This window comes from Haliaeetus leucocephalus, unplaced genomic scaffold, assembly GCF_000737465.1.
Source record: "Haliaeetus leucocephalus isolate CR32 unplaced genomic scaffold, Haliaeetus_leucocephalus-4.0 Scaffold169, whole genome shotgun sequence".
Lineage (NCBI taxonomy): Eukaryota > Metazoa > Chordata > Aves > Accipitriformes > Accipitridae > Haliaeetus > Haliaeetus leucocephalus.
In genome coordinates, this window is record NW_010972605.1 from 1252047 (window position 1) to 1278215 (window position 26169).

Here is a 26169-nt window from a genome sequence, read left to right on the forward strand (position 1 = left end):
ATATGGGTTCCTAGGTTTCCTAGGAGTCCCTGTGAGGAGGCCTTTCAAGGAAAGGGCCCATGGGAGGAAGTATGGAGGATCAAAAAGGATCCATGATGCAGTATGGAGGAGCACAACTGATCAGGAAGCACCACTGTGAGACTGCACACATGTTAATTTGGGACTGTACGCACCAATGTTAACCAGGTTAAATGGGGAGCGCAGCACTGGTAAAGAGGATGGATTTGCACCTTGTACTACAGGAAGAACTGATATAGGAATCATGATAGCCCCTGTTCCTTGTTAAGTCACTCCCTGGCTTTCTTTTTGACTGCTCAAATTAGCCTCCTAATGAAAGCTAATGATGAAGAGTGGACACAGGTCTGGGACAGTTCAGTGGAGGAGCTGCTCACAGGTAGCAGCACATGGATGTGATGCACTACACAGGGATGCTTTCATTATCTTTGAGCATGGTCCCAGCTGGCTGAGCCCCTTGAGCATCCAAGGGGCCCTTGCACCACATCCTTCCATCACACACCTGTAATTTCATGCTGTGGTGGGCTGCAACCACCCTCGTGTTACTTCGGAAATTTTGGATTTTGAAGCCCATAAATAGTAAAGAAAGCAGCCCAGAGGAGACCGAGAGCTACGTGATATGTACCATGCACACAAGCAGGCTGCTGTGTGTTTCCACAAACAAGCCTGCCTGTGGTCTATGGCATTAGAGCCCAGGATCTCCCTCAGAGTCTGCTGGTATTTGCTGTTACAGACGTAGTAAGGGGGACCATAGAGGGACCCTGACTGAGGAGGGAGGCCAGTGCAAGGCTGAAAGTCGCCTTTTGTGCCCAGGAGAGGAGCTTGCAGCATGGCAATGAAACACCACGGAGTGCAGGAGGCTGAGCAGAGCCTATATCTCACACAGCCCTCCTGTCTTACCTTCACATGCTCGCTCCAGCTCCAGGCTTCAGTACACCATGTATTTTCTTAACCAACTTTGTAAAATTCAAACAGCAGTACAAGTGACTGATTTTTCCTCTGACTGTACTTCTGACCTGTTACATGAATGCACATCCAGTAACGTATGTTTTCAAAGCAGCTGCCAAACTGAAATGTATTGTTTTATGGTTGTTAACTAGGCTTGCCAACATCAACTTTTATGAAGTATACTCTGGTCAGAACATTCCTTCCACTGTGAATAATTTTGAAGATATTGGCCCCACGTTCAACTTCTCAGTTAAGGTTAGTAAATGTTTCTGGTTCTGCTTTGAAAAGCTGCCTTACCTCCTCCTGTAGCCTGGTCCCAAAACAGTTGAAAAAACATTCCTGATTTCAGTGTCTGATTTTGATGCTTTTGAATCAGTCAAGTAAGGAAAAAAAAATATTGCAAATATGTGGGGGATAAATGCTTACAGTCTTTATGAGATTAAGGATGAAATTTGCACTTACTGCACAAGTAGAATGGGGGAGGGATTGGTCCTGCACTGTTTACATATTTAGAAGATCGTTAATGCTTAACTTTAGGTCAACTTAGACTTTTTTCCCAGAGCATATTTGTCCTCTGCTGACTTGATAAAGGAAAACAAGTCTTTGCAGGCTTGGACTTTGAAACTTGAAGTTTGGCAAGGGTTAAGTGCTCAAACCAGATGCAAGAACTAGCCAGATCACAGAATTTATTACATAACTCAGAAAAACTTAGATCCAAATATGCAACGTGGAAGAAACGTAAATTATGTTCCATTTACGTTCCTGTAACTGCTACTCTAAAGGACTAATAACAGGCCTATTGGCTGTGGCAGAGTATTTGCTTTTCAAAACATATTCATGCAGTTAATATGAGCTTTGCTAAGGAAACAGGCAGAGACCTGAAGCTATACAGTACACTTTCTGCTTTACTATTGGCATAATGTAATTACTACCCTAGTGTCTTGGTATAAAAAACATTGATGCAAAAGGAGTCCAGTTCTTCAATACTCATCCATGATCTCTGATTTTCTTGCTTTACCAAATAATTTATGCATGTGTAAGTATAGCTACCTGAATGAACTGTGAGTTATTTGCTTTGCAGGTAACAACAGGAAGTATTCCAGTGAAGATGGCATCTGTAGAAATCTATCTTCCAGCATCAACCAGCAAAGACAACCCACTGATGTACATAACTGGAGTCACCACAGATCAGGTGAAGAACTGAATTACATAAACTGCTGTGTTTGGGGGTTTAATCAGTACCATAAACATCAATTATTTCCCTCATAGTGTGGCTGAGATTCAGAGAATCTATGCCCTTTCTCCTTGTCCCTTCCTCATAAAGGGAAGGGGGATGACCATAATGTCAGCAGTACACTAGTCTTGTTACTTGGCAGATGTGGATTATGTTTACGGTCCATGGCTGACTTTTCATATGACTCTGGAACTCTTCTGGAACTCTTAGGTCCTTTTCCAAGTTCCTGGGAAGGCTATAGTAAAAATAGGATTTTTAGATTGGGGTAGACCCTTCAGGTCAATCTGTGGGGAAAAAAATTACTCTTAACAGCCGCTTAATTCTGACCAAAACCACATACAGTCTCAGTTTCCCAAGTATCCGGTGTTACGTAATTCACAATCTACCCTTTCACAGCCACCATCTCATCCCAGAAATATATATTATTATGATGACTATAAACTCCTGAGTATGATGTCATCCAGTTTCATTCCTGCTGTCTTTCCTAGGCCAGAGGTGTTACTTGTCAAGCTCAGATAAATCCACTGCAAATAGGGAAAAGACCTTATTTGGCATCTTTCACAAGAGAGAACTTCAGAGCTTCCAAAGAACTGGTGAGTAAGACTCAGGGCTTCTCAGGGCTTTAGTACTGCAGGACAGGGGTGCAGAGCTGATCCTTATGAGCCCACTGCTGTACCTGTGGGAACATCTGTGGTGGGGGTGGCATTCCTAATTCACAGTGCAGGAGTGCAGCCTATGGATGTTCTCACAAATACTGAATCTGCCTTAGAAGAAAAAGTGCATGTTCTTCACAGCCTGCAAGCACTTAATTTGTATGCATAGAACGGCAAAGGCAAGGGCAAAAATATCTGGATATTAAAAGAACATTTGTTAAAGTGTATTTTTAATGCATGCTGTTGCCTCTCCATGCTGTTTTCCCTGGAAGAACTGTAAGAATGTGAAGTGCAGCACCATCACATGCAAACTGGAAGACATTATCCTGAAGGGAGAGTACTTTGTGAATGTGTCCACCCGAATCTGGAATGGAACCTTTGCTGCTGTGAGTATCAGCTGCATCTTCATGAAGGATCCAATACTCAAGTATTTCCTAACTCCTGATATTTTTCAAAGATCAGTAAAAAAAGGCCTTCCAATCTAGAAAGACCTTCCGTTACTTTACATTGTTGTGTTTTCCAGATTGAAAACTTGAATCTAAAAGTAAAGTAGTGAGGCTGCATAACAGAGCTGATAACCTTCAGTCCAACACAAAACCTAAGAAAATGCTGTGATAATGCAATCTTCACAGCTGAAAAAAAAATTTTCTGCATCTGTTAAATTCATTCAGGGGAAGCTACAGTTTCCACAAAACTCAACATAGGACAGCAGAGTACAGTATCATCATAGCCTGGAAAATAGTGTTGCTTTTAGCTTTTGGAAGATCACAGCCTACATAGTGATCATTTTAAGTCACATCAAAATATCAAAAGCCTGTAAGTGCTGCCAGTTATATTTGCTAGAGAAGGTTGGAAATTTTAATTTTTTTTATTTTTTTTTTTAGAGTTGGTGTCAAGGAAACAGTCCTTGCTTAAAGACCTACAGGGTGTTTAAAAATATCCAATAATATCTTGACTTTCCCATTTTAAATTACCATGTGTCCTCCAGGATATAACTCATCATGAATTACCAGACTTTTGAAAGGAGAACATGTTTGCTTCTTAGCTAGGCAACCAACCAAACTGTCTTGGAGTCCTAGGTTTGCCTAGAGTGTCAGGAACATGACGCAGTCTCCTTAGTTTGTCTGGCAAGTCTAATGGCAGGTACTGACATTTAACAGCAGGGCTGTTGTCAGCTTTAGCATTCAGCTCTTAAAAGGAAAAGGTCAGGCTGATAATGTAATATACTCAGCAAGTGTGTGAAGGAAAGCATCTGTCTGTCTTTAAAGTTTGAATTTTTCAAATCATCTGGGTTAAGACCACTTGTTAGTGCATCAGGTACACAGAAGGTGGAGACCTGAACAAAAGGTTGCTACCCTCGCACAAAAGTAAGTGGAAATGATTTGTTTACCACTGGGCGACAGGAAGGAAAGATCGCATGTCACAGTTTTCCTCTCATCTCCCATTTTGTTATTTTCCATTTGATTGATTGTCAATGGTCAGTGCAAATAATCTTGCAAGCACTCAATAATTCACATAAGTCAGCCTTTTTATTTAGTGGCAATCAGTCACTGTCCAAGACAGGGATAGCAGGCTTGCTGGTATCTGCTAAGCAAAGAAAACAAAGATGTATTTAGGAATAACGAGGTGCTTTGAATAGTGCTGAGGTGGGTTTCTAAACATTTAGGAGCGCAGGACAGGCCACTTGGGCAGATGGCCACAGTGCAGGTGTACAATAACTGTATGCTGCAGGGATGGTCAATTTGGTGTGCGTCAGCTGCTGCGGACCTACGGTTGCTCATGTTCCCTGTGTCAAGCCCACCATACCTGGCCCTGCCCCAGAGAAAAGGCTGAGGAGGCATGACAGAGCAAAGTGACAGAGCAGGCATTGCATTTGTACGGCTGGCAAGTGCTCCTGTGCTACCACGAACCTGAGGCTGTTCCCGGTGGTGCTGTAGGACACAGGGCTCTCCATGTCTGCCACACGGGGAGAAGAGCAGTGGTGAGCTGGCAGTGTCTGCACAGCCATGCTCCTCACACATGCACAGAGGGAAGTGGGATCTGGCACAAGGTCCCTTTTCAAATAGGAACTGGCCTAAGATTTTTGTCATTTTCTTTGTTTAAGCTGAGGGAGAGATGTCAGAATTTGAGCAGAGGAGAGGAACAGATAGTGATAGGAGAAAATAAATGGGGAAAACCAGAAGCATTGGATAGAGTTGGGGGGGCGGGCAGGGAAGAACATCCAGTTTCCATTTCTTTCAAAGGCCAGAGATACATCCCCATCTGTCTTTTGTTGCTGAGCTATTTCTCCCTTTGTTATTTTTCCCCCCTTCTCTTCCCTGCTAGCAGCAGTGACAGCTTTGAAATAACTATAAAAATGGATATATAATCAACTTCTCCTGTTTTGCTTGAACTATATGTTAAAGAAGCCAGTTCCCCGGTTTCATTGCTAATAAGTAAGAACAGCAAAATTAAGTCTGGATTACTGATACATTATTACTTTCATAGACACATTAGCTTGGGACAAATAAAAAGATAATTTTATTTTTCTTAATACTGTGGTTTTTTTCTGGTTCTGAAGTCTTCATTTCAAAACAAGAGAATTATTTTAGGATGTCTATATTCTAAGTTATTTGCCATGTAACAGAGCTTTACAGTTTTTTTAATTTTCTCTTTCAGTTAACTTTCCAGACATTACAACTCTCTGCAGAGGCAAAAATTGATACGCATAACCCCGACTTATTTATAATTGGAGAGAATACCCTAACAGTAAGTGATAGATAAGTACATTTTTTTCAAATTCTCTTTCACTGTATTGAAGTGGTAATATTTAATTTTCAGCGTCCTTTAGGAGTACATAGCAAATTTCAAACTCTGATGACATTTGATTCCATTGAACTAATGTATCCTTTGGGCTATATACAACCTCCCTTAAGGTCCCAAAATGTTTTCATTTCAGCCAACTACTATATAAACCAGACTAGTTAAAATCTGTAGATCTCAAATAGATTGTAGAACTATCAGCAAAATTCAGGTAGAAACTTCTGAAATTCATTTAGCTTCCTGTTCATGAGAAGATCAAAATTTGGACTTCCTTCTGCAACGGAATTAATTGTTGTAGATAAATGAGCTCTGGGAGACATTTTTGCAAATCTGAGTTATAGTCTTACTTCTGTGAGTGTATTTGGTTTGATGTTTGTAGACAGATGTTTGGCACAGGTATCGAGCAAATATACTTAATCTCGTTTGTAAATGAATGTGGAGTATTTTTTGCATTTGGAATGGCTGTCCAATGGACAATATGGACACAGGTAATCTCAAGAAAAGTCTCCAAACCACCACTTTATTAGTGTAGAATTCTTCTCCCAGGGTTTCCATCTGCTATATACAAACATAAACAACACTTGAAGAATACATTAGCGCTGTGGTGTTGTTGTAATGAAAAGATAACTTGTTCTCTTGGCCTATCTAGGGAGGAACACTTCCATTTGCAATACTAAGTTTAGATTTATTTTTACAGGACTTACCAGCCTGTTTTACCCATAAAAATAACCAAGGCCACTGAAGACCAAAATGCAAGTTAGTAAGGGAGTCAAATATCTGTGACAATGTGTGGCATAGCCCATTTACAGGCAATGGAAAATTCAGTTAAATATGTACAAAAGCGGTTATTGATTGATCTATCTCAATGTGGAAATAAGACCATAATTCAGTAGGTTTTTTTTATATTGTTTTCTCATGGATCACTCCATTTCTTGTGAAGCACGTCTAAATAGACCCATTTGTATTCAGGGAAACCTCCAGTGCCTGAAGACGTAAAGGGAATATATGAGTAGTTCTGGAAATAATGCCATGTTTTTGCAGAAAAATTACATGCCTGTATTTGAAGTGTGCTGAGTGCCTCAGCTTTGCAGCATAGTATTATTTCTGTTAGGAGAGGAAATTCATTAATACACAATGCAAATATTCCAGTTAATTGCACAGGCTTTTTAGGTAGCTCATAAACCATGTATTACTAGGTATTTTTCCACAGTTGAAGCATGATATTGCTAAATTTACATTATCAGCAGTTCTGTTGATTTCAGGAGAACCAGAATTTAATTATTGAAATGACTGTTAAGTCAGTTGACACATAAAAGGTAATTCCTGAGCCAGCCATTGAAACATCTGCAGTTGGGCCTTTTACAGCTCTGAGGCAGTGGGTGAACAGACCCTGGAAGTTATCCACAGGGCTCCTAAGAAACACAGTGGCTTTTGGTGAGGTTTACAGCCTGATCCTTACTCAATAGCCTCTTGCCCTGTAAGAGTTCTTGGAAAATGTGCCAGCTCATGGAGGTACACTTTCCCTAAGGCAGACAGTTTTGACACTTCAGTGATGGAGTCAGAAGCCAGCACTTCATATACTTCTTGGTAGACCAGCAGCAATACCCAGTCTTTGCCCTTCACACTTCCTTGGGAATAGGACAGTGCAGAAACAATATTGAATTTATTTCCCTACTTACCCTGTTATTTTAGACGGGAGTGGTAGGATTCATCCAACTTAATAGCTACATTAGTCAGCCACATCAGAGTTAGCCCTTCTATAAACATTAATCCATAGAAAGAACAGGTATTTCTGAGATGCAATTCATCTCATCTTAAAGATGATCCTGAAAATAAGTAGGGTACATTAGGCCCTAAAAGAGCTGGTTCTCCTCCATTTGAAGCCAAGGAACTATATAGTAGATGTAACACTAGATGAGATGAATCCCAGCCGTGGTGTCTTACTGACCACAGCTTGACTTCAGGCAAGATGTGTGTTCTTAGCCATTGATTTACCTCTCCAATAGTGCCACTTCACTGTTAATCTAATGGAGAAAGTATTACTAGGCAAACTGCACATACATACAAGATTGGCTCTTTAGTTTGGATGAGCTGGGTTGCTGTGTAGCCAAATGAATTAATATTGCCTTTTGATGCTATGTGGAGAAGCTGCTTAGGTATCTTTGCGTAAAAGCTTTCAGATTTTTTCCAGGTTGGAAAGGACTGACAGCTGGAGGAGAGAATGTTAACCTGCTATAATCATCATCATGGCCATTCTGTTAAAAAGTACACAAAACCATCCTGCCTCAGTGAAATGAATACACATAGCCACACCTAGCACAACATTGTAGCCTTCCAGGAGAAATGACTTAAATCACGGAGATGTCAGTCCACTGCAAGCTTCCCAGAAAGCTTAAGATTAAATTACACCAGACAAATGCATTGAGCAAGCAATCCTGAGAAATTAAACCAATATGACTTCTTTTATCATGTTTCAGGAAGGAAAAAACCATCATGCTAAATGCATGTCATTGCAAGATTAAATCCAAAGATTTGACAGTTCATAAATATTCCAGCAATGTCTCCCTGAGCAACTATGTTATATTTAACTATACAGTTGGTCATACCCATCCAAATAGACAGGGTATCACCTGAAAACTAACTTCCAGACACTGTATGCTGTTGTGGGAGATCTCTGGTATTGCTTGTAGTTCAGGAAGCATAGATGTGCTAGAAACACTCCTGTTTGACCCATCCGTCTTACAGCAAATTCATGCAGTTGACTCAGGAGAACACAGATTAAGATGAGAAGATCTAACAATTTATTAGTGGTTTCCCAGAAGGTAGGAACAGCAGGCAAATGAGACAGAGGTACCGGCCCAGCAGCAGGGGAGAAATTTCAGCAAACGCAGTGCATGGTGGTGTCTGGCCTCCATGATTAGTACTGCCTCCTACAGCTGCCCACCACAGATAACAGGCTCTGACAGCGCTTGGTTGGAAGCAGTTCTTCTCCAGCTGATGCAGTGGAAGTCTGTTTTGAGCAGATGGGGCTCTACACCAGGCTATTCCCCACCTGCATGAAAGCACATCTGTTTTACATAGTGATGGTGTGTCCGTGATGGGAAGAAGTCAGAAAGACCTCCTTTCCTGTTACTGGAAAGGCAGAAAGCTGGCAGGAAGAGATTGCTCCTCTGCCTGTTGGGTATGGCCAAGAGTGATGAGGGCCCCTAATTCTTAACTGGCACTGCCACATGCCACAGTGGTGCAGCCAGGTACCTGTGGACACCAGTGAAAAGGCTGTAATTGCCTGGTGTGTTCCAGTCATTGATGCTGGAATGTGTGCAGTCCAGCTGTTCTTGAGTAGTGAAGTATTTGGTTTACAAATCCTACTTTATATACAGTTAACATTAACCCCTAATGCACAATCTCTCTGCTTTCAGATCCCAGTTACAATAATGAAGCCGGATGAGAAAGCTGAGATACCAGTTGGTGTTGTGATTGGCAGTATACTGGCTGGGCTCCTCTTGCTGTTAGTATTGGTTGCTGTTCTGTGGAAAGTAAGTAGGTGTTTATATTCTTAAAAAGAAAAGCAGAAAGGGATAAATACATTCGGGCTACTTTCTTTGGAATCTCTCTTCTCTGGTGCTGAACAAAACCACACATGCAGTTTGGTGGTGTTGTGGTTTAACCCCAGCTGGCAACTAAGCACCACACAGCTGCTCACTCACTCCATCCCAAGCCCTCACACCCCAGCAGGATGGGGAGGAGAATAGAAAAAAAGTAAAAGTTGGGGGTTGAGATAAGAACAGTTTAATGATTGAAATAAAATAAAATAATAATGATAGTAATAATAGTAATGGAAAGGAAGATAACCAAAAATAACAGAAATAAAACCCAAGAAAGACAAGTGATGCACAGTGCAACTGCTCACCACCCACTGACTAATGCCCAACCAGGCCCTGAGCAGCGATGAGCAGCTCCTGGCCAACTCCCACCAGTTTATATAAGCATGACATCCTATGGTATGGAATATCCCTTTGGCTAGTCCAGGTCAGCCATCCTGGCCATGCTTCCTCCCAGCTTCTTGTGTACCTCCTCACTGTCAGAGCATGGAAAACTGAAAAATCCTTGACTTAGAATAAGCATTAATTAGCAAAAGCAGTACTTGGCAACAACTAAAACATCAGTGTGTTACCAACATTATTCTCATACTAAATCCAAAATACAGCACTGTACCAACTACTAGAAAGAAAATTAACTCTGTCCCAGCCAAAACCAGGACAAGTGGTATGAATAATACTGCATTGTCATTGCGCCCTTGATGGGAGCATTTAGAAGGGCTCTAAAAATAGGTCCCCATAGAAAGGGCAACATGAAGGTGATAAATGAATTTCCAGCAGTTCAAAACAGGGGCTGTGGCATTTACTTTTTTCCTTTTTGACACTGGCTGCCTCCTTCCATAACTCCCCAGCTGGGCTCTGAACTCCCATGATATTCCCAGTGGGCAAGCCTGGGGATAAGAAGCAAAGAGGGAGAGGATATACACTGAACAGAAAAACAGAGAACAGAGAAGGGTGAGGGAAAAAAGTCATTTTCAAAGGATACCTAGATTAAGGGGAGAGAAAAGTTTTCCTGTGTGCCAGGGCCTTGGTTCTTGAAGGGCTCCTTGGCACACTAAGGCAACATGGAGTTGCCTGTATCTTGGCAGGGAGACAACTGGCTACTCAGCACTGCTGTTCTCGCATTTAGTTGCACCAGGCAGGAGCAACTAGCTCCTTTCAATTTAGAGTCGGGAACTGTCTACAAATCAAACACTGTATATGTGTGCATGCACACATGTATTTCTACCATCACACTATTTAGCTTAGCTCAGAAATGTAACTATCAATGACTTACTCTGATATGGTGTTATTTTAATGCTTACCACAGCTTGGCTTCTTCAAGAGACAGTATGAGAAAATGACACAAGATATAGAAGATGTCGATGAAATTACAGAACTCACAAAGGACAAGGACTGAAGATGATGAGTTACATGGATAGAAGAAATCTGAGCCACCAACAGTAGTTGTGATCCAGTCGGTTCTTCAGCTGGAGTGCCTTAAAGCTTAGTAACATTTAAACATTTTTAATGGAAGTGTCTTGTTATAGATGAAAATATTTTACAGATTCTACTCTATTATAAGAGTAACTGCAGGACAGTTCATTTTTTTTTCCAAAATGATTTATAGTGCCTTTTCTTGTAAATTTTTGCCTTTCAAACAAGCTTAGCCCTTAGAACTGGCAGGTCCGGAGTTTACAGTAACATATTGTGCCAGCAACCTTTCTCCTGCTCCACTGCAGAGTGAAACAGAGCAATTTATTTCAGATTACTGTGGAACAGCATCAGTTCGTAATTCAGTTGACAAGTACCATATGTGTAAAGGACATTTTCTATTAAGTTGATGATGAATGTGTGGTGAATACTGCTTCCAGACTGGGAGAAGAAAACCCATTTTTCATTGACTAACTCCATCTTTATTGTTTTAGAGAAATAATTTGCACCAGCAAACCTTTGTCTTAACTAATCTATAAAGTGGGAACTGCGTATGAAGATGTCTGTCTGGGTGCTACAGGACAACCGGGTGGGCAAACTGTTCCAAAAGTTCACCATATTCCTTGCACTAAGGTCACAACTAAATTACTGAAGTACATTGCCTTGGGGAAATATTGCCAAATGGTATGTGTAACTGCCTTCTGCATACTTTCTCTCTGAGAAGAAAGTAAGAATTTCATAATAATTTACAGCATTTTCTCTGCAATGTTATGATTAGTTTTCAGACTTCATCTTGAGAAGCACTACCACTACTGTTACACTGGGCTTTACGCTCGCAGTCGCTCTGACACTAGTTTGGCTTTTGACATAAATAGGGAAGACAGTCAAGATCTTGCCTTTAATTCTGTACTGAAAGATTTTGCAAGACTAAGAGCGTGAAGTGAACTAAAGGGGATGATTACTAAGGAAGTATGCACATTGGGACAGAGGATAGTGAAGATCTAAGCTCTGTAAACTGTTTACTGCACTTGTTTCTTTAGCATCTCAGTGCCCTCCAGGAGACCAAAGTTCTGTACAACCTCCTTAGCTGTCACATTTTATTTGGTCCCACATGTTCCTGTCTTGATGAAGATAACTTATGTTTTATACAGTAAAGTACTGTAGTGCTCTGGAAGGAGCTCTGAGCACAACACTTGGGTTGACTTACGTTGGTCACACACCTCAAGTTTATCACATGCCATTATGCTGCCTGGTTTTAATGAAAGCTCAGTCTTAAAAAGGCACATGCTGTAAGACTGCTAACAGTCAGGGGAATTGGCCTTTTGGCTGCCTTTCTCTCTCATGCCTGGCAGTTATGCTTATAATCAATTGTGAGAGAAGATGTGTGTGTTGTCCTTATGTACACTGCCATGCAAGTGAGATTGTTTCCAACTCAAGGTGATTTACTTGAAGAGTAAAACACTTAAATGTACCTGATTCAGACCCAAAGTCATGTTTTCTTTCCCCCAAAGCTAGATTGTAATTATGCTTAGGCACCTTTCAGATTATTTTCTGAGGGACTTTTCAAAAACTAGGCTTGAGCACGTTTGAAAGTTTTACTCAGTCTTTTTTAATCAGCAATCAGTCAGGAGCCAACCATCTCTTTGGCAAATAACAGCTTCATTTGCAGTGACAGCTGGATTGTGCTCAGTGTAGTTTTATATGTGTTTTGGATTCATTTTGTATCTATGAAATGTTATGTTTTGGGGTGGGGTTTTTAAACATTCTGAAAAACAATCCAGATTCTGATCTCAATTGTCAAACAAGACTGTTGCCATCAGCTGAGTTTGTGACCAAAACAATTATGTAAGTAAAAAAAAAAAAAAAAGTAGCAATTGCATAAAGCTAAAGAATAAGCTCCTGACTTGTAATTGTAAATCCTAAGGGCAAATGCTCTGAAAGTAAAGATAAAAAATTGTCTGCCTCAATTCTTACATAAACGTGTGAGAAGAAAACAAAACCCTACACCTGTATGTGTGAGAAGCTCCTACATAACCAGGGTCATGCGCTCCAGGCCAGAGGGGGAATTTCACAGTGCAGCAGATGGCAGCACCTTTCATTTCTGGTGCTGCTTGCAAGGGAAATTTTGGCATTCAGCCAGATTTCCTTCTTCCACCTTTGGTGGGAGGTACAGGTCAGTATCTGACATACAGCTTCTTTGGGGATTTAACAGTTTATCAGTCAGGTAGCAATGACTCAATTCACTACTCTTCACTGGGTTTTCTGACCCAGACAACAGGAATTTCCCCCCAGCGTGGACACAATACTTTCTCCCAAAATAAAGGGAAGGCATAGCAATAGGTAAGGTTTTTGTATCCTAACCACTTCAAGTTACTAGTTTATTTTTCTTTTACAATTAATACTTAAATGGCTAATTCAGTTTTTGTAATGGGTGAGTCTATTGCACTTTTAAGTTGGCACAGCCGCAAATAATGCTGGAAATATTATGTATATTTTGTGTTATGCGCAAGGGGTTGGTTTGGTTTTTTTTTAGTTTTACTTTTTTAAAACAGCACATTACAGGTTAAATATTATTCTGAAATGTTGAGCTTCAGCATGTGCTTCTGTTTGTGCTTGCAGCAAGAAAAGTCAGGAATACCTTCAGCAAACTCAACTTGTATCTGATTCTGGTCTTGAAATCTAGCTGCTGACTTCCTGAAGTACTAGAATCAAGTCCAAAATCAAAGTTAGTTTCATATGAGCCTATGTATAGATTTGGGATGTACAAGAGAGTTTATAATCAAACTGACTTCTGAAAGCTAGCATGTAAGCTCTATGGGAGCAGGGACTGTATCACTGTGGTGCCTACCTGAGGGCCTAACAGCGTTACTACAATAAAAACAAGAATACTGCTGAACACAGACTCGTTTATTTTTAAAGAGCACCCTAAAGCAAAGAAATTCTACTGAAAAAGCACTACATAAAATGGGGCCAAATATGTCTTTGTTCCAGTAGCACACAGTGAAAACCCTAAGGGGATGACTCTGCTAGGTATACAAAGAAGCTGCACTTGGAAGTCTTGTAGGTTATAGTCATGAGTATAGTACTACCGGTAAGCTATATTGTAGGGTAAGTCAGTTTGCATTAGTGCAAAGTATCTGTGTATTTGAATAGCTCTGGTTGAATAGTTGGTGTTAAAACCTTATGATGGTCAAGCCTTCCTATAAGCATGGGGTTATCACTGGCATCTAAAATTACACCATATTCCGCCAGTCTCATGCCCTGCACTTTATATTATGTACAGAATTGGTCAGCAGTAGCATGTCCTGCCACCAGCTATAGCTGCTCCGCACCATACACTGGAAAAGCCAAATGCAACATTTCCGCAGGAGCACAGTGGGAAAGGAAGAAGAGGAGAAACTTGGCTGTGAATAGGAAGTCAATAGGAAGACAGTCATTGCAGTAACTACCACCTGAAAAGTAGCTACTTCCACAGAGCTTCCTTTTTTCTTTTTCCACATAAACATTCAAGCTACCAACTTTAACACTTCCATAATACAGAACCACATGATCCTAATCTTAAGGCACAAAACTCCCCATCTTTCACCAAGTCTCAGTGTTCTGCAGAACTGAAAGCCAGATTCCTTATATACTGACTTGTATTACTCTTTATATCCAAAACTGAGGTACAACAAAGCTTGCAAATTAAAGACTAAAGAAAATGAAGGTATGAAAATACATCTCAAAATCTATAGCTAATTGCCTCAACTTTTTATTGCCTTTAAAGGTAATAAAGTGTACATAATTTTCACAGCCTCAGGAAAGTTGAGTCTTATCTTTTAATAAGACAATCTTTCTGCCCTCATTTATGATCAATTACCCATATGCAGTCACAGGCTTTGGTGTGCTAGCAGTTTTTAAAATGTATATATTTGCCTCTTTCTCTTAAAATAGTCAAAATGGAACTTTTAAAACAGAACTGCTATAAAGATACATCAGGATGCTAATTTTTGTTAACACCTGACAAGATAAAATTTTATGGTTGGTTTGCTTTTAAAAAAAAGGCCTAGGGTACTCAAAGAAACTGCCGATTTACAGTCATTGGCCTATTCTTAACTCTCTCTCTTCAAGTACCTCCACAGGACATTTACTGGAAGAGCTCAAGATTGAGTTTTCAAAGCTTTTTGGGGGGCAAGGGGTAGCACTGTTGGCTTTCACAGGCAATTTCACTTTGTTAATGATCAGTTCTAGCAGTTTTTTCCTTTTAATGTTTTTGATGGAGCAAATGAATGTGTTAGTCTATAAAACTACAAATTCCTTGAACAGCTATGGGAAAAGTGAGCTGAGAGAAAAGCCAAAATCTAGCTTAAAGTTGAACAATCTAAAGGGTTCATTCCTGAGTGTGACTGTGTCACTTTCATGAGTGACAGGTGAAGCGAGCACCAGTATTTCCCAGCACAGTTTGCACCTGGGCAGGCTGGGAGCTGCTCTTCCCGAGCAGTCATCTCTCGGCTGCCATCTCCTGGGTAGGCTCCTTATAACACAGTCTGTCCCCCCTCGTCGTCCCCCCCGTTTATTTCATGCCAGTCCATCAGCTGCTGTTTTTGTAGTACACATCAGGCTGAGCTTCTCTTGAGAACAGAGAATGAAAGATCAAAATCAGGAAAGGAAACTCTTAAAATTAAGCAATGCTGGTATATGGACGTTCTGCCAGACAAAGGGATAGATCAGTGTATTCAAATGTTACCAACCAAGACATCTTTTCAGAAGGACAAATTTTCACTCTGAAGACATGCTTCCCTTCCACAAATACCCCACATCTGGCAGATCTCTGCAGGAATCACCTGATGACTCTCCAGTCTGCAGCATCTGTTCCTGGGAACATCTGTCTGCACCTGGAGCCACCACCTCTGCAGGATGCTGTGACACAGCTGAAGAGCCACAGAGGGGTGGCATCAGCCTCCCCTATAAGCCAAGGCAAGAAAACAGCTGGACTCGTCCGAGAAAGCTAGGACTGCATTGTATATTGATCTGTAGCTGCCTATCATCCTACTTGTGGACCTCACCAGAACACAAGGCAGCCCTCATACAGCAGCCTAGTCCCGCATGTGTAGAAACCAGGACATGAGCAGCCACATCTTTCCCTGACATGCAGCCAGGCACAGCTGGGATTCATCCCCTGGCCTGGAAATTTGGAAGCATTTCTGGGTCGCTCCAGACATAGCCTTAGGCAGCTATCTTAGAACAGAGTAATCTGCCCTCTTACGATAATATTGCCCTAGCAGAGAGGGTAGCCCTACAGAGGGAGCCGGAACACTGAGCTCGGAGTGTGGACTTAAAATTTCAGTGAGATACATTTTACCTCTAATTATGCACATCATCCCTCCTAGGGGCATTTCCATCTCGCTTTTAGATGCCAGCTGAAGAACCCAAAGTTACACAAGACCAATACATCATTGTTCCAGAACAAAGCAGTACTTGCCTCATGCACAGCTAGGGACACAAAATGACATTTCATTGTTTTGACCATGGCAGCGTACACACATTGTAACACTCAGCTGTGACTCAGTACAACATCTCTTCCATTCATTGTTCCTGGTCACTGTGGGGAAGTACACAATTACTCTTTCTCTTTTCTGCACTCTCCTTCCCAGCTGCATTGCTGATGGGGAAGGTGCACTTAAGGTCACCCTGGAGAAATCTTCCAGGAGACTGCAGCACTAGAGAGACACTAGTGCAACACAGGAATTGCTCCTGATCATAGGGCCCCAAGTACAATTTAAGTGTTCTAAATACCACTATTTTTCTGTATGAGAGCACAGCACCAGTATGCAAGCACTGCATAGGTTTTAGTTCATTCATAAACTACCCACTACAAGGCAAGCTAGACATTTATTTTTGTGAAGTTAATCTACTAATTAGTTGCATGGTAACAGCAAACATGAACGTGGAAAAATGAACACCAAAAATGGGAAAGTTTATGTATTGCTTTCTTCTCTAAAAACAAAAAGAATTATTTGACAGAGGAAGTGATCTGTACTCAGGATTCTGTACAACTCCTGGTAAAAATGACATTCAAATGGCAGAGGGCTCCTCTCCAACCTCCAAAGCAAAGGAAAATTCAACCTTGAACTTGCTCAGCCCTGCCTAGGTAATAGGGCCCACGTGGTTTGGAGGCTGCGTATGTGTAAGCACACAAGGAGCAGCTGCTGTCCTGCAGAGGAAGGACTCACTCACTTACCTTGAGGGAAGTGCATCAGTAAGTTAACACACACAGTTTAACCATGCTTCTGCCTGAAGTTCTATGTTTCATTGGGATTTACTTAATCCAGATACAGTAACCATCACTAAATATTAAAACTGATTGAGATCACTGGGAGAAAAAAGATCATCCCCTATTTTTCTCATTTTATTCTGTGCAGCTAGCAGCTGTTTGTAGATTTTTACTGCAGACACAATGAAATGGATTATACAGCTGAGGCTTTAGTGTTCTGTGATGTGACGATATAGAAACTTGAGCAAATAATTTTACTTTTCTTTACCTCATTTTCCTTGCTTTATATCTATCTTGTCTACATTGATAATGATGACTAGATAAAACTGCCTCTCAGCATTAGTAAAAATGCCATACACAATGGGACTTTGAACTCTTAGCATCTAAACACTATCATGGCACAGTACAGTAATATAAATAAAATGGTTTTACTCAGATGAGCAGCCCATTGTTTCCAGTGGGAGCATAGGCATACTATGTCAGTCCTTCTCTCTTTTAACTAGGTTTCAAAACAGTAACAAGAGAAAAACTGTATTAAAAACATAAATGTGAATATAAATGCATATACAAACTGCAAAAAGTTCAACAGACTCACTTTCCTTTGAAAAACTAATCTCTTTCTAGGACTTTGAATCCTAACATCTCTAAAGTCAAACTACTAAAACTAATTAAACTTATAGTTGTCTATTTGTAATAATAGCTAGCTTTTTTATTTCTGCAGCACCATACAAGTACACAGCCAAAAAAGCTTCTTCAAAATTAATCATGTCTAGACATCATTAACTAGTTACAGGTTTGTGTGTTATTGCTAATGCAAGTTTGTTGCTGGTGGAGTATTAGATCTAATTTTGAATCAAGGTCTGTCCATTTTTTTTTAATGCAATGGACTTGTAATATCAGCTGCACAGTAAAAATGTCTCTGTGAGACAGAGCTACTGGAACGTAACCAGTACTAAAAAGTTAGTAACTCTGGGGTACAGTTTGTATTTTCTTCTCTGTCTGTACCAAAATGTTTAATCTACTTCAAGTAGCTTTCATGTTACAAGAATGTCAGAATAGCATAAAGCTTGTGAATTGATTCTACAGTCATATTAAATTAAACTACTCAGGACTTTAAGATTAAGAAAAATCCAATTCGCCTGTTGTGACCTCCCATGCAGACAGTGAACACAGACTACCACTGTAAAGGCATTAAAATAGTATACATCACAGTGGACTAAACACCTTGCAACCAAAAATTTTAGGGAAGATTGTTTTAAAAACTGACTCCGTGTTAAAATGCACAAAGAGATGACTTCAAAGGAGAGTCAAGAACACTTAAAAACCCTAATTCTTACTCATTTCATTCAGTCCTAACTAAATTATTCAAATTGAAATGTCTATTACAGCCACTTAAAAACATATAGATTCTCTGTAAAAACAACTCAAAGCTAAACAAGTATGCTCATTAGGAACAGTAACATTTTATTTTTAAGAGAATACAGTTATTTTTCTGAATTTGCCCAAAAGCATTCCTTGTTTTCTTTCCAAGAATATTCGTCCTCATAAATCTCCTGCAAATATAAACAAAGAATGGGAAATATTGTGGAATTCTGCTACATACAGCCACAAGCAGGCCAAACAACTCAACAGCCATCCTGCTATTATTTACTCATCACAACAGGACTACACAGCACTTGGCTGGCAAACAGAAAAGAGGGCAGCACCCTTAGAACATACTGACTTACATGCGGGCAGATGCTGAACCTTGGGCTGAGCCCCATTAAATTTAGAAGGGCCCATCTATACTGCAGTCAATTCAAGAAAGACATCTAGAAGAAATCATGTAAAAGCTGTAGAGTACACAGCACTCATGTCTGAAGCTGCCCTTTTAAAGTGTTGCCATGTTAACCTAATGTACCATAATTTTTAGGAGAGCAGTTAAGTGTATACAAAATGTCAGTATTAAAAAATTAAAATTACAATATACAAAATACAGTAAGTATTAGATCTTCAGGACAGACTGGACTACCCAGCAGCAGTCCGGACCTAAGGAGCAAATGCAGTAGGGCTCCAAGCCCCTGACTATTCTTTCTGACACCACAGAACTCCAGTCTCCTGAAAGAGGTGTCAGAAAAGTGGAGTAATGCAGAGAACATCACTGTTACCACATGTCAAGTTCTCCCTGGGAGAGAAGGCAGAGGTAGTGCTCATTGCTTGCATGCAACACTGTGGTTATGCAATGAGGCTCTTTCTAGACCCGGGCTGGTCTCTCCACACATTGTTGTGTGCCCTTACTAGCTTTGGGACCTCTGCTCATCCCTTCATTGTGTGCTGTTGCTTAATGCTTTGTGCTTTCTCAAGGCCACAGGGATGAGGGGAAAACAGAAAGACAAGAAATGCCACTCTTACTTGCACACTGCAATGCTGTCCAAAGCAAAGCTGACTCTAAAGTTCTTCCATAAGCCTGTGCAGAACTGAGTTTTGCCACTCAAAAAAGGAGAGCTCAGGACTCCTTCACTTTGACCCCAGTATGGCGTTAAAAGGAAGAGGAGCTGGATGGTACAGGCAAGAGAGGACCTTCCAGGTGCCCTACCTGCCACAGATGGGTCTAGCTGCATTAGAGGAAACCCACTGGTGCTAGACATTGGCATCCCGTCAGGAGCAACTGCTGCCCATAATGCTTCAGCTGCTTCACTTAAGAGCAGCAACTTTATCCCAGCTGTCTAAGACTCTGGCACAGGCCTAAAATCAAATTTGTTCCCAAACGTACCTTTTTCCATATTGGGACGGATGCTTTTAAGGTATTGATGCAGTACATTACAGCTTCAAGGGATTCTGTTCTGTGTGGAGAGGAGACTGCAATAATTACACTTGCTTCAGTTATTGGAACCACACTAGGGAGAGAAGAGGAACAACAGCAGCTTTAGCTAATGGTTAATATCAAGAGCACCCAAAAGTTGTGGCCATGTCACGTCAGTATTCTGGCCACACGCTCTCCTGACTCATTCATACTGAGCAAGTGTCAAGCCATGTCCAAAAGATTATACACTTTTAAAAAGAAAGAAAACCACAACCAAAATCAGTACCAGATGTGAGAATTCCATGCTTTAGAGTAAATAAACCCAGCAGACATAGGCTTTTTTCTTCCATTCTTTCTTTTTTTTTTTTTTAAATAAAGTCTATGGAATTAAGAGGGGAAAATTGCTAATTTGCAGCAGTGCATAGGAAACTCACTGGAAGCTGGCTTAATAATGAACAGCAACAAGCTAGAACACCCAGTCCTTATCTGAAAACCTAAGAAATCATCTCAGTTTGCACAAGAATTTGTGAAAGAAGAAATTAAGCACCTCGAACTAGGCAGATTTTGCAATAAAACTTAATTTTTGACAAATTCAAATGATGAAGTTTTTCCTGTTTGGTTTTCCAAACTTAACAGAAGTAGCACAAGTGTTTTGCTCCTCACAAGGGCAGTATTCCCAAAAGCTGCCTTCCAACCCTCCCTCCACAGTAACACTCCTCTGGCAAACAGTTTATAGGAAATATCTAAGCTTAAATGCTTTGAGCTGCCCTCAAGAGAATCACACTCTCTGTTGACTATGGAGGAAATCTAAGGAAACTACCCCTCAGAGCTAATATTATCCTTTGAGATCACCTCCTAAGTTCCTTCTGCTGAGAGAAAAGGAAACAAGCATCTGCAACAGACTGCAAATGCTGCTGGTTTCAGTAAGAAATCTGGTGAAGCGTGAAGGCTCAAGAGTATGTCAGACACTAGTATTCCATGTTTTGAACCCAACAGAAAATGCTTATCCAAGACTCAAGGAACAACAGTAGGTTCTCTGACAAGTATGGCTGTCAATTACCATGCCTCTCCCCTCCCCATAGTCTAAGCTTACAGGTTCCCTATGGCATAATTTGACTTAAATCTGACAGTAAGAACATTCTGCGGCACCTCAATGGAAGAGAGAAGGAAAAATAAAGTGCTGCCAACTTCACATGTTTAAAAAAAGACAAAACAAACCAACAGCTTCCCCTTTCCTGGAATGAAATCTCAATCCCTTCTCCCCACTTTCAAACTATTACACCAGCATCAAGGATCCTGCAGGCTAAATGTGAACTCCAGCAAACAATATCAATACACACATTTTTTAAAAGACCTTAGCTCCGTAGCTAGAGCTTGATCCTGCAGCCAGCTTTGCTACATTACAGTTTGTAAAGATTCCTGCATGTCCCGCAACTATGTAAGCATAGTCAATCACCAGACAAGGATTAATATTCTACTTGCAGAAGGATGGGGCCTGGCCATACATACCCAAGTCTATGGTGCACTGCAATATGTTTGACCGATGGCCATTTCTGTCTAACATCTCTGCAGATTTTCTTTATTTCGGTCTCTGCCATTGAAGTATATGCTTCATATTCTAAGTGAATCACTTTTTTTCCTTCAAAATTATTTCTTGTAGTACCTAAACACAAATGATTTATCAACCAAAAGCACTGAATAAATAAATATGTATGTTATATATATTATACATTTATTATACAATAATATATTATACATAAATAGTGAGTAAAACCCAGGATCTCCTGCTATGGTCAACGTCAGCACTGTGCAAATACAAACAACCTCTGCTAATCATGACCATGTAAAGAGATTCTCTGAATAAGAGAAATCTTTAATATACAAGGAAGAATTTAGTTTACACATTATACAAGTCTGCAGTCTGTAATGCCAAAGGCTGGGACATCTGTGTAACTGCTAAGGTGCTATTACTGCATTTGCCCATGCAATGTTGAAGTGTTCAGTACTTAGGAGCCCAGTAGCACTATGGTTTAAGCACAAAGCAATTTTAAGATCTGTACCATGCACATTAAGCAACAGGACAGAGCTATCAGCCTTGACTTTCACCAGCCCATGGGTAAAAAAGTACTTTACTTTCAACGAAGATCTGAGTTGCAGGAGCTTTCATACAGGTGTGGATAATCCAGGTTCCATTTATTAGACTGTTAACACACCCAGAGATCCAGCTCAGAAATATTAAACTCACCAATGAACAGAGACACTGCCCCACAGTACGGTGAAATAACCAGCTCTGACACTTCATCTACAGAGAGCTTTTCAGATTTGAGCTTGATAAAATCTTTTGGCACATCTTCACTTTCATCCATAGCTCGCTACAAAAGCTGAAACCAAACAGACTCTGTTGTTGGTTTTGGTGATACTAGCATTGGCCAACTGCTTTTTATCCAGTGCTGATGCCCCACTTTATGCAGAAAACATGCACCATCTACTTCCTCACCCCAAGAGACCAGTCTCCATGGCATGCTGACTTCTCAGCAGACTTGCTGAGAGAATATTAACTGCAAATATCAAGCAATGACCTGTTTTTTAATGCATACAGGTTCCTTCCTGGTAGGAAAGTCTGGTCCAGTAGGACAAAACCAGAACTAGTCTGAGGCCCCAGTTTAACAGTACAATCAACCAGCATGGACCACTGTGCTAGTAAATCTGTGGCAAGATTGTCAGCTGCTCCTCCCTATCTTATTGTGAAATCAAACACAGTTCAAAACAGAGATTTCTGATAAACATGGATTGGGGTTCTAACCCTAAAGTTTAATATGCTCTCCAGGACCTCATACTATCAGTCTGTTTCAGTGACACAGGAGACACTTCTAATTTCCTGAGTAGAAACCAGTCATCAGTTCATCTAAGAGTGAGGAGGAAAAGTAGTATTTTGAGCAGCAGCAATGGAACAAGCTGCAGTAAATACATGGACTGGCACTTGAAACCATGCAAAGAAATGAAGCTATTCTAAGAACACCTGTTCCTTTGACAGCAACAACAACAACAACAACAACAAAAAGAGGTTTTTGTAAGCAGCAGTCAATTCTTTTCCTGTACAATCTTTTCTGTTAAAAAGTGGCAGGAGGTTTTTCATTATTATCTTATTTAGGCAAGCTGGGTATCTACTGGCAGTCAGAAACAACTATAAAAGAACAGCAAGGCCTGAAACCCAAATTCAAAACAATGCCTGACCCCTTTGGCAATTTTCTTCCATTTACTGCATATGTGTTAATCATTTATTGGTGCACCAGCTTATAGTTTCTGGTGCGCACAATGGCCCTCTCCAGCAGGAAACCCAAGTTATGCTCTCTCAAAAGAGTACCAGGGTGGAGGGAGAGAACTGCAATCACATCTCTGGACCTAAACAAAAAAAGATTATTGGAACATTATACAGAATTCATGAGATATTTTAGCACAGGATGACACTCCATATGAAGCTAAGCAAGAAGTGATACCTACCCAACAGAATCTCAGCAGATTCAGCCTCCACTAATTGGTGGGATAATGGCAACCTCGTCTCCAGGCTGCAGGACCAGGAGCTGATCTCCAAGAAGCACGTACTCCTGCCGAACAGCAAAAACCACTTGATCCCGGATGACAGCAAGCCTGAGGGGGATTGGCAGGAGCACAAATAGGTTTCTAAATAGACTGTTTGCATTTAACCATGAGATTTCATTAAACAACAAACTGGTGCGCAGTCTAGGGCAGCTGAGGTAAATACCACTGAGACTTATGCAACTCTGCTTCCAATACACTTTCAAAAATACAACAAACACCCACCTCCTACTATTGGATTTTCTTGTGGTGGCTAAGGAGAAACCAACTCAGCATAATTTTCAGAAGTCAGGAACTGTATTTGTCATAGGCCTACATGAGAACAAACCAATGTATACCAGACCCACTTCAGCAGCTTCTAACAAAGAAGGAGGCAACTCAAGAGGTAGCAACCATCCAACTTGGGATTAGAAGGAAACATTCCCCTGATTCAGTCTGGCTGGGCTGGAGCAATTTTCTTACACACAAGAAGCACTGCAGGATGCTGTTCATGACATCTTATGAAGAGTCAGTGGTCAACAAGTTGCTCTTGTTGTGTAACCTCACAGTTTATGAGGCTTTGGGTCTTTCATATCTATGGGTCTGAAATTTGCTATTGATAAGGAGTGGTGACAGAACTAAGAGGGCAGATATGGTGCATTTTCTGGCAGATCTTCTATATATTTTTTGATTCCACATCTGTGAGATGTTGCTGTGAGAGTCTACAGCTCTGGATACCGTGAGGCAGGCAGGGAGTCGCTTTCATGACTAAGTGCAATCACACAGTGAATGAGGGCAACACCAGTAAGACACCAGAAAAAGAAAACCAACATTTTACTTCAGAAGGTGCAAGCATGATAACTGTTACTGTTTGAGACTAAAAAATCTGGCACAGACAGTGGAGAGCTGTATTGCCTAGAAACAAGCAAGCACGCCAAAAGGGTACAAGTAAAAATCATCTTATTTCCTAACAGCCAGCCAGACAGAAGTAGGCAAGGCACAGGCTGAGCAAAACACAGTAGCACTGACTCAAGAGAGCAGACTGAAGGGAGGAACTGTATGAAAGCACAGCAAGCCACTGAGGAACAGAGCACAACCATAGACCTGAAGTGCCCATTAGGAAGGGCTCTAATTAATGTCACTTGCAAGTTAATTCATCGGGGAAAATGGGTGGAACAGAAGAGCATTGTCAAGTATGCTCAAGCTGCAGTCTGAATATCCATTAGCAATGTGAATAGAAGTCTGTGGTCAATGTCCTACAATTATGCTGAGTTTTTCCAGAAAAGCTAGGAGCAGAAGCATTTTCCAAGAAGGCCGCTGTGAAGTAACTGCACATGCAAAACGTACTGCCCCAAGTCACCATTCATAAAAGGACAAAGCTGATGAACTATGGCAAACCGATCAAAGGTGCTGCTGCTGCTTCTGACACTGAGTAATAGGCTGCAAAGTAAAATACACTCATTCCCTATTGCCTCCTCCCCCAAAACACACTTAGTCTCAATTTTCTGTGAGGTAAAGGCCCCTGGTCTAATAAAGAAGGGTGGTGCCTACAGGAAGACTTTGGCACCTAAGTCCAAAGTTATGGAAATTCCAGTGCATTCCACACTAAATCCTGGGGACTTCAACCTCTGTTATACCTTTTTTTTTCAAGCCCCCCTCCAAAATGGTGTTGCACCTTTCTCTATCAATCAGACTCATTCTTGACAGGACTGAGCACCTTCCCTCAGCCTTAATCTGAGGGGGAATTTCTGCTGACACCCTCAGGAGCACCAGTGCCACAGGGGTCCTTACAGCACACACCTAGCGCTCTCTCAGGACCTGCCTCCCTGTGAAATGCAACCACCAGCGCTGGCGGGTTTTTTTTCAAAGCAGAGGAGGTTGAAAGTGGCTGAGCATATTTCCTATGTAAGGGTTGAGTGGCTGGAGGCCCGTGGCAGGGCTTCTGCTCCCTTCCTGACCTGCCTTCCAGAGCGTGCCATAAGCTCCAACCAATGGCTAACAGCACAGTTAAAGAAAAGTGATCCAAAACACCTGCACGTTATCACGAACTGCTTATTTATTGCCCTGCCTGTGCTCAACCCCTCCTCGAGACATCTCACCTTCTCGGCAGGTCAATAACCCAGCTCAGTTTTGATGTGCAGCGGCGTTACCATACCGTGGCCATCCTGGACAACGGGCCACGCGTCTTAAGGCACGCCTTGCGCTCAACTTTTGGGTATGTTTATGGGACCTAGTCTTTCCAAGTGTACAGCTACAGCACTTCCAACTGGCCAAAACACAAAACGTTCGCTGCAGGTTACAAGAACAGGAGAGACGTCACAGTTTTCATGGTAGCAAAGGACTGATACTCGTTCCGGCTCGGCTGGGAACGCCCGACCTGCGTCCACCAAAACACCCCCCAGCACGTCAAGCTCTGCGCGCCTCAGCAGGCGCCTTCCCGATTACCTGGGGTGCAGCCTGACGATCTCCTCCCAGAGCTGCAGAGCCGTGATCTGCCGCGGCACCGAGAGGGTCTCGCAGCGCAGCCCCGCCAGCTCTGCGCTCCTGGCGAAATACAGCACCGAGACCTGCTCGGGGAACACACGCCCGTCAGGGGAGCGGGGCCTACTGCGAAAAACGACGCGGGGGAAAAACCCGCTACCGCACGTTACCTTCCCCGAAACGACCAAAACAAACAACCGAAACCGAACCTGCGTGAGGAAACGCTTTCCCTGGCTTTTTTTAACGCCCGCGAGCCCCTGTCGCGTCCCTCCGGACCCGGCTGTCAGAAGAAGAGCGGGGAAGAGGGGTGCTGGGAGAGCAGGGGGGGGTAGGTCAGCGCGGACCCGTGTGCCGCTCCCGCCTCGCCCACCCTGCGCCTCTGCCCGCCGAGGAGAGGGGCTGAGGGAGCCCCG

The 26169-nt window shown here is 41.7% G+C and overlaps 3 protein-coding genes across 8 annotated transcripts in view; 1 reads left to right on the forward strand and 2 right to left on the reverse strand.

Annotated features, from left to right (window-relative positions):
• The window catches only part of ITGA2 (integrin, alpha 2 (CD49B, alpha 2 subunit of VLA-2 receptor)), a 51386-nt gene extending 38846 nt beyond the window's left edge, over positions 1 to 12540 (forward strand). Inside the window, exons 25-31 of the mRNA XM_010563544.1 lie at positions 1116 to 1218; positions 2045 to 2155; positions 2686 to 2790; positions 3123 to 3236; positions 5509 to 5598; positions 9072 to 9188; positions 10561 to 12540. Coding sequence (XP_010561846.1) covers positions 1116 to 1218; positions 2045 to 2155; positions 2686 to 2790; positions 3123 to 3236; positions 5509 to 5598; positions 9072 to 9188; positions 10561 to 10650 — 730 coding nt within the window. The 3' untranslated portion in view covers positions 10651 to 12540. The remainder of the gene's footprint in view (positions 1 to 1115; positions 1219 to 2044; positions 2156 to 2685; positions 2791 to 3122; positions 3237 to 5508; positions 5599 to 9071; positions 9189 to 10560) is intronic.
• Positions 12541 to 13836: 1296 nt separating this feature from the next.
• LOC104829355 (molybdopterin synthase catalytic subunit) lies at positions 13837 to 25881 on the reverse strand. 6 transcript variants are annotated; one of them, XM_010563540.1, is made up of 8 exons: positions 25721 to 25809; positions 25375 to 25564; positions 23201 to 23347; positions 22197 to 22319; positions 21945 to 22080; positions 21209 to 21362; positions 19670 to 19793; positions 13837 to 18470 (listed from the first exon to the last, which is right to left on the reverse strand). In XM_010563540.1, exons 5-8 carry the CDS (start codon positions 22063 to 22065, stop codon positions 18402 to 18404), a joined length of 468 nt encoding a protein of 155 aa, XP_010561842.1. In that variant the 5' UTR covers positions 22066 to 22080; positions 22197 to 22319; positions 23201 to 23347; positions 25375 to 25564; positions 25721 to 25809; the 3' UTR covers positions 13837 to 18401. The 6 variants fall into 6 exon arrangements, with proteins under 6 accessions (XP_010561842.1, XP_010561841.1, XP_010561838.1 ...); XM_010563539.1 differs by lacking the exon at positions 22197 to 22319; XM_010563537.1 differs by lacking the exons at positions 22197 to 22319; positions 25375 to 25564 and adding an exon at positions 23030 to 23101 and having other exon boundaries at positions 18362 to 18470; positions 21945 to 22095; positions 25721 to 25881.
• LOC104829359 (molybdopterin synthase sulfur carrier subunit-like) overlaps positions 23205 to 26169 on the reverse strand; it is a 3885-nt gene continuing 920 nt past the window's right edge. Inside the window, exons 2-3 of the mRNA XM_010563545.1 lie at positions 25721 to 26036; positions 23205 to 23347 (exon numbers count right to left, since the gene is read on the reverse strand). Coding sequence (XP_010561847.1) covers positions 23221 to 23347; positions 25721 to 26036 — 443 coding nt within the window. The 3' untranslated portion in view covers positions 23205 to 23220. The remainder of the gene's footprint in view (positions 23348 to 25720; positions 26037 to 26169) is intronic.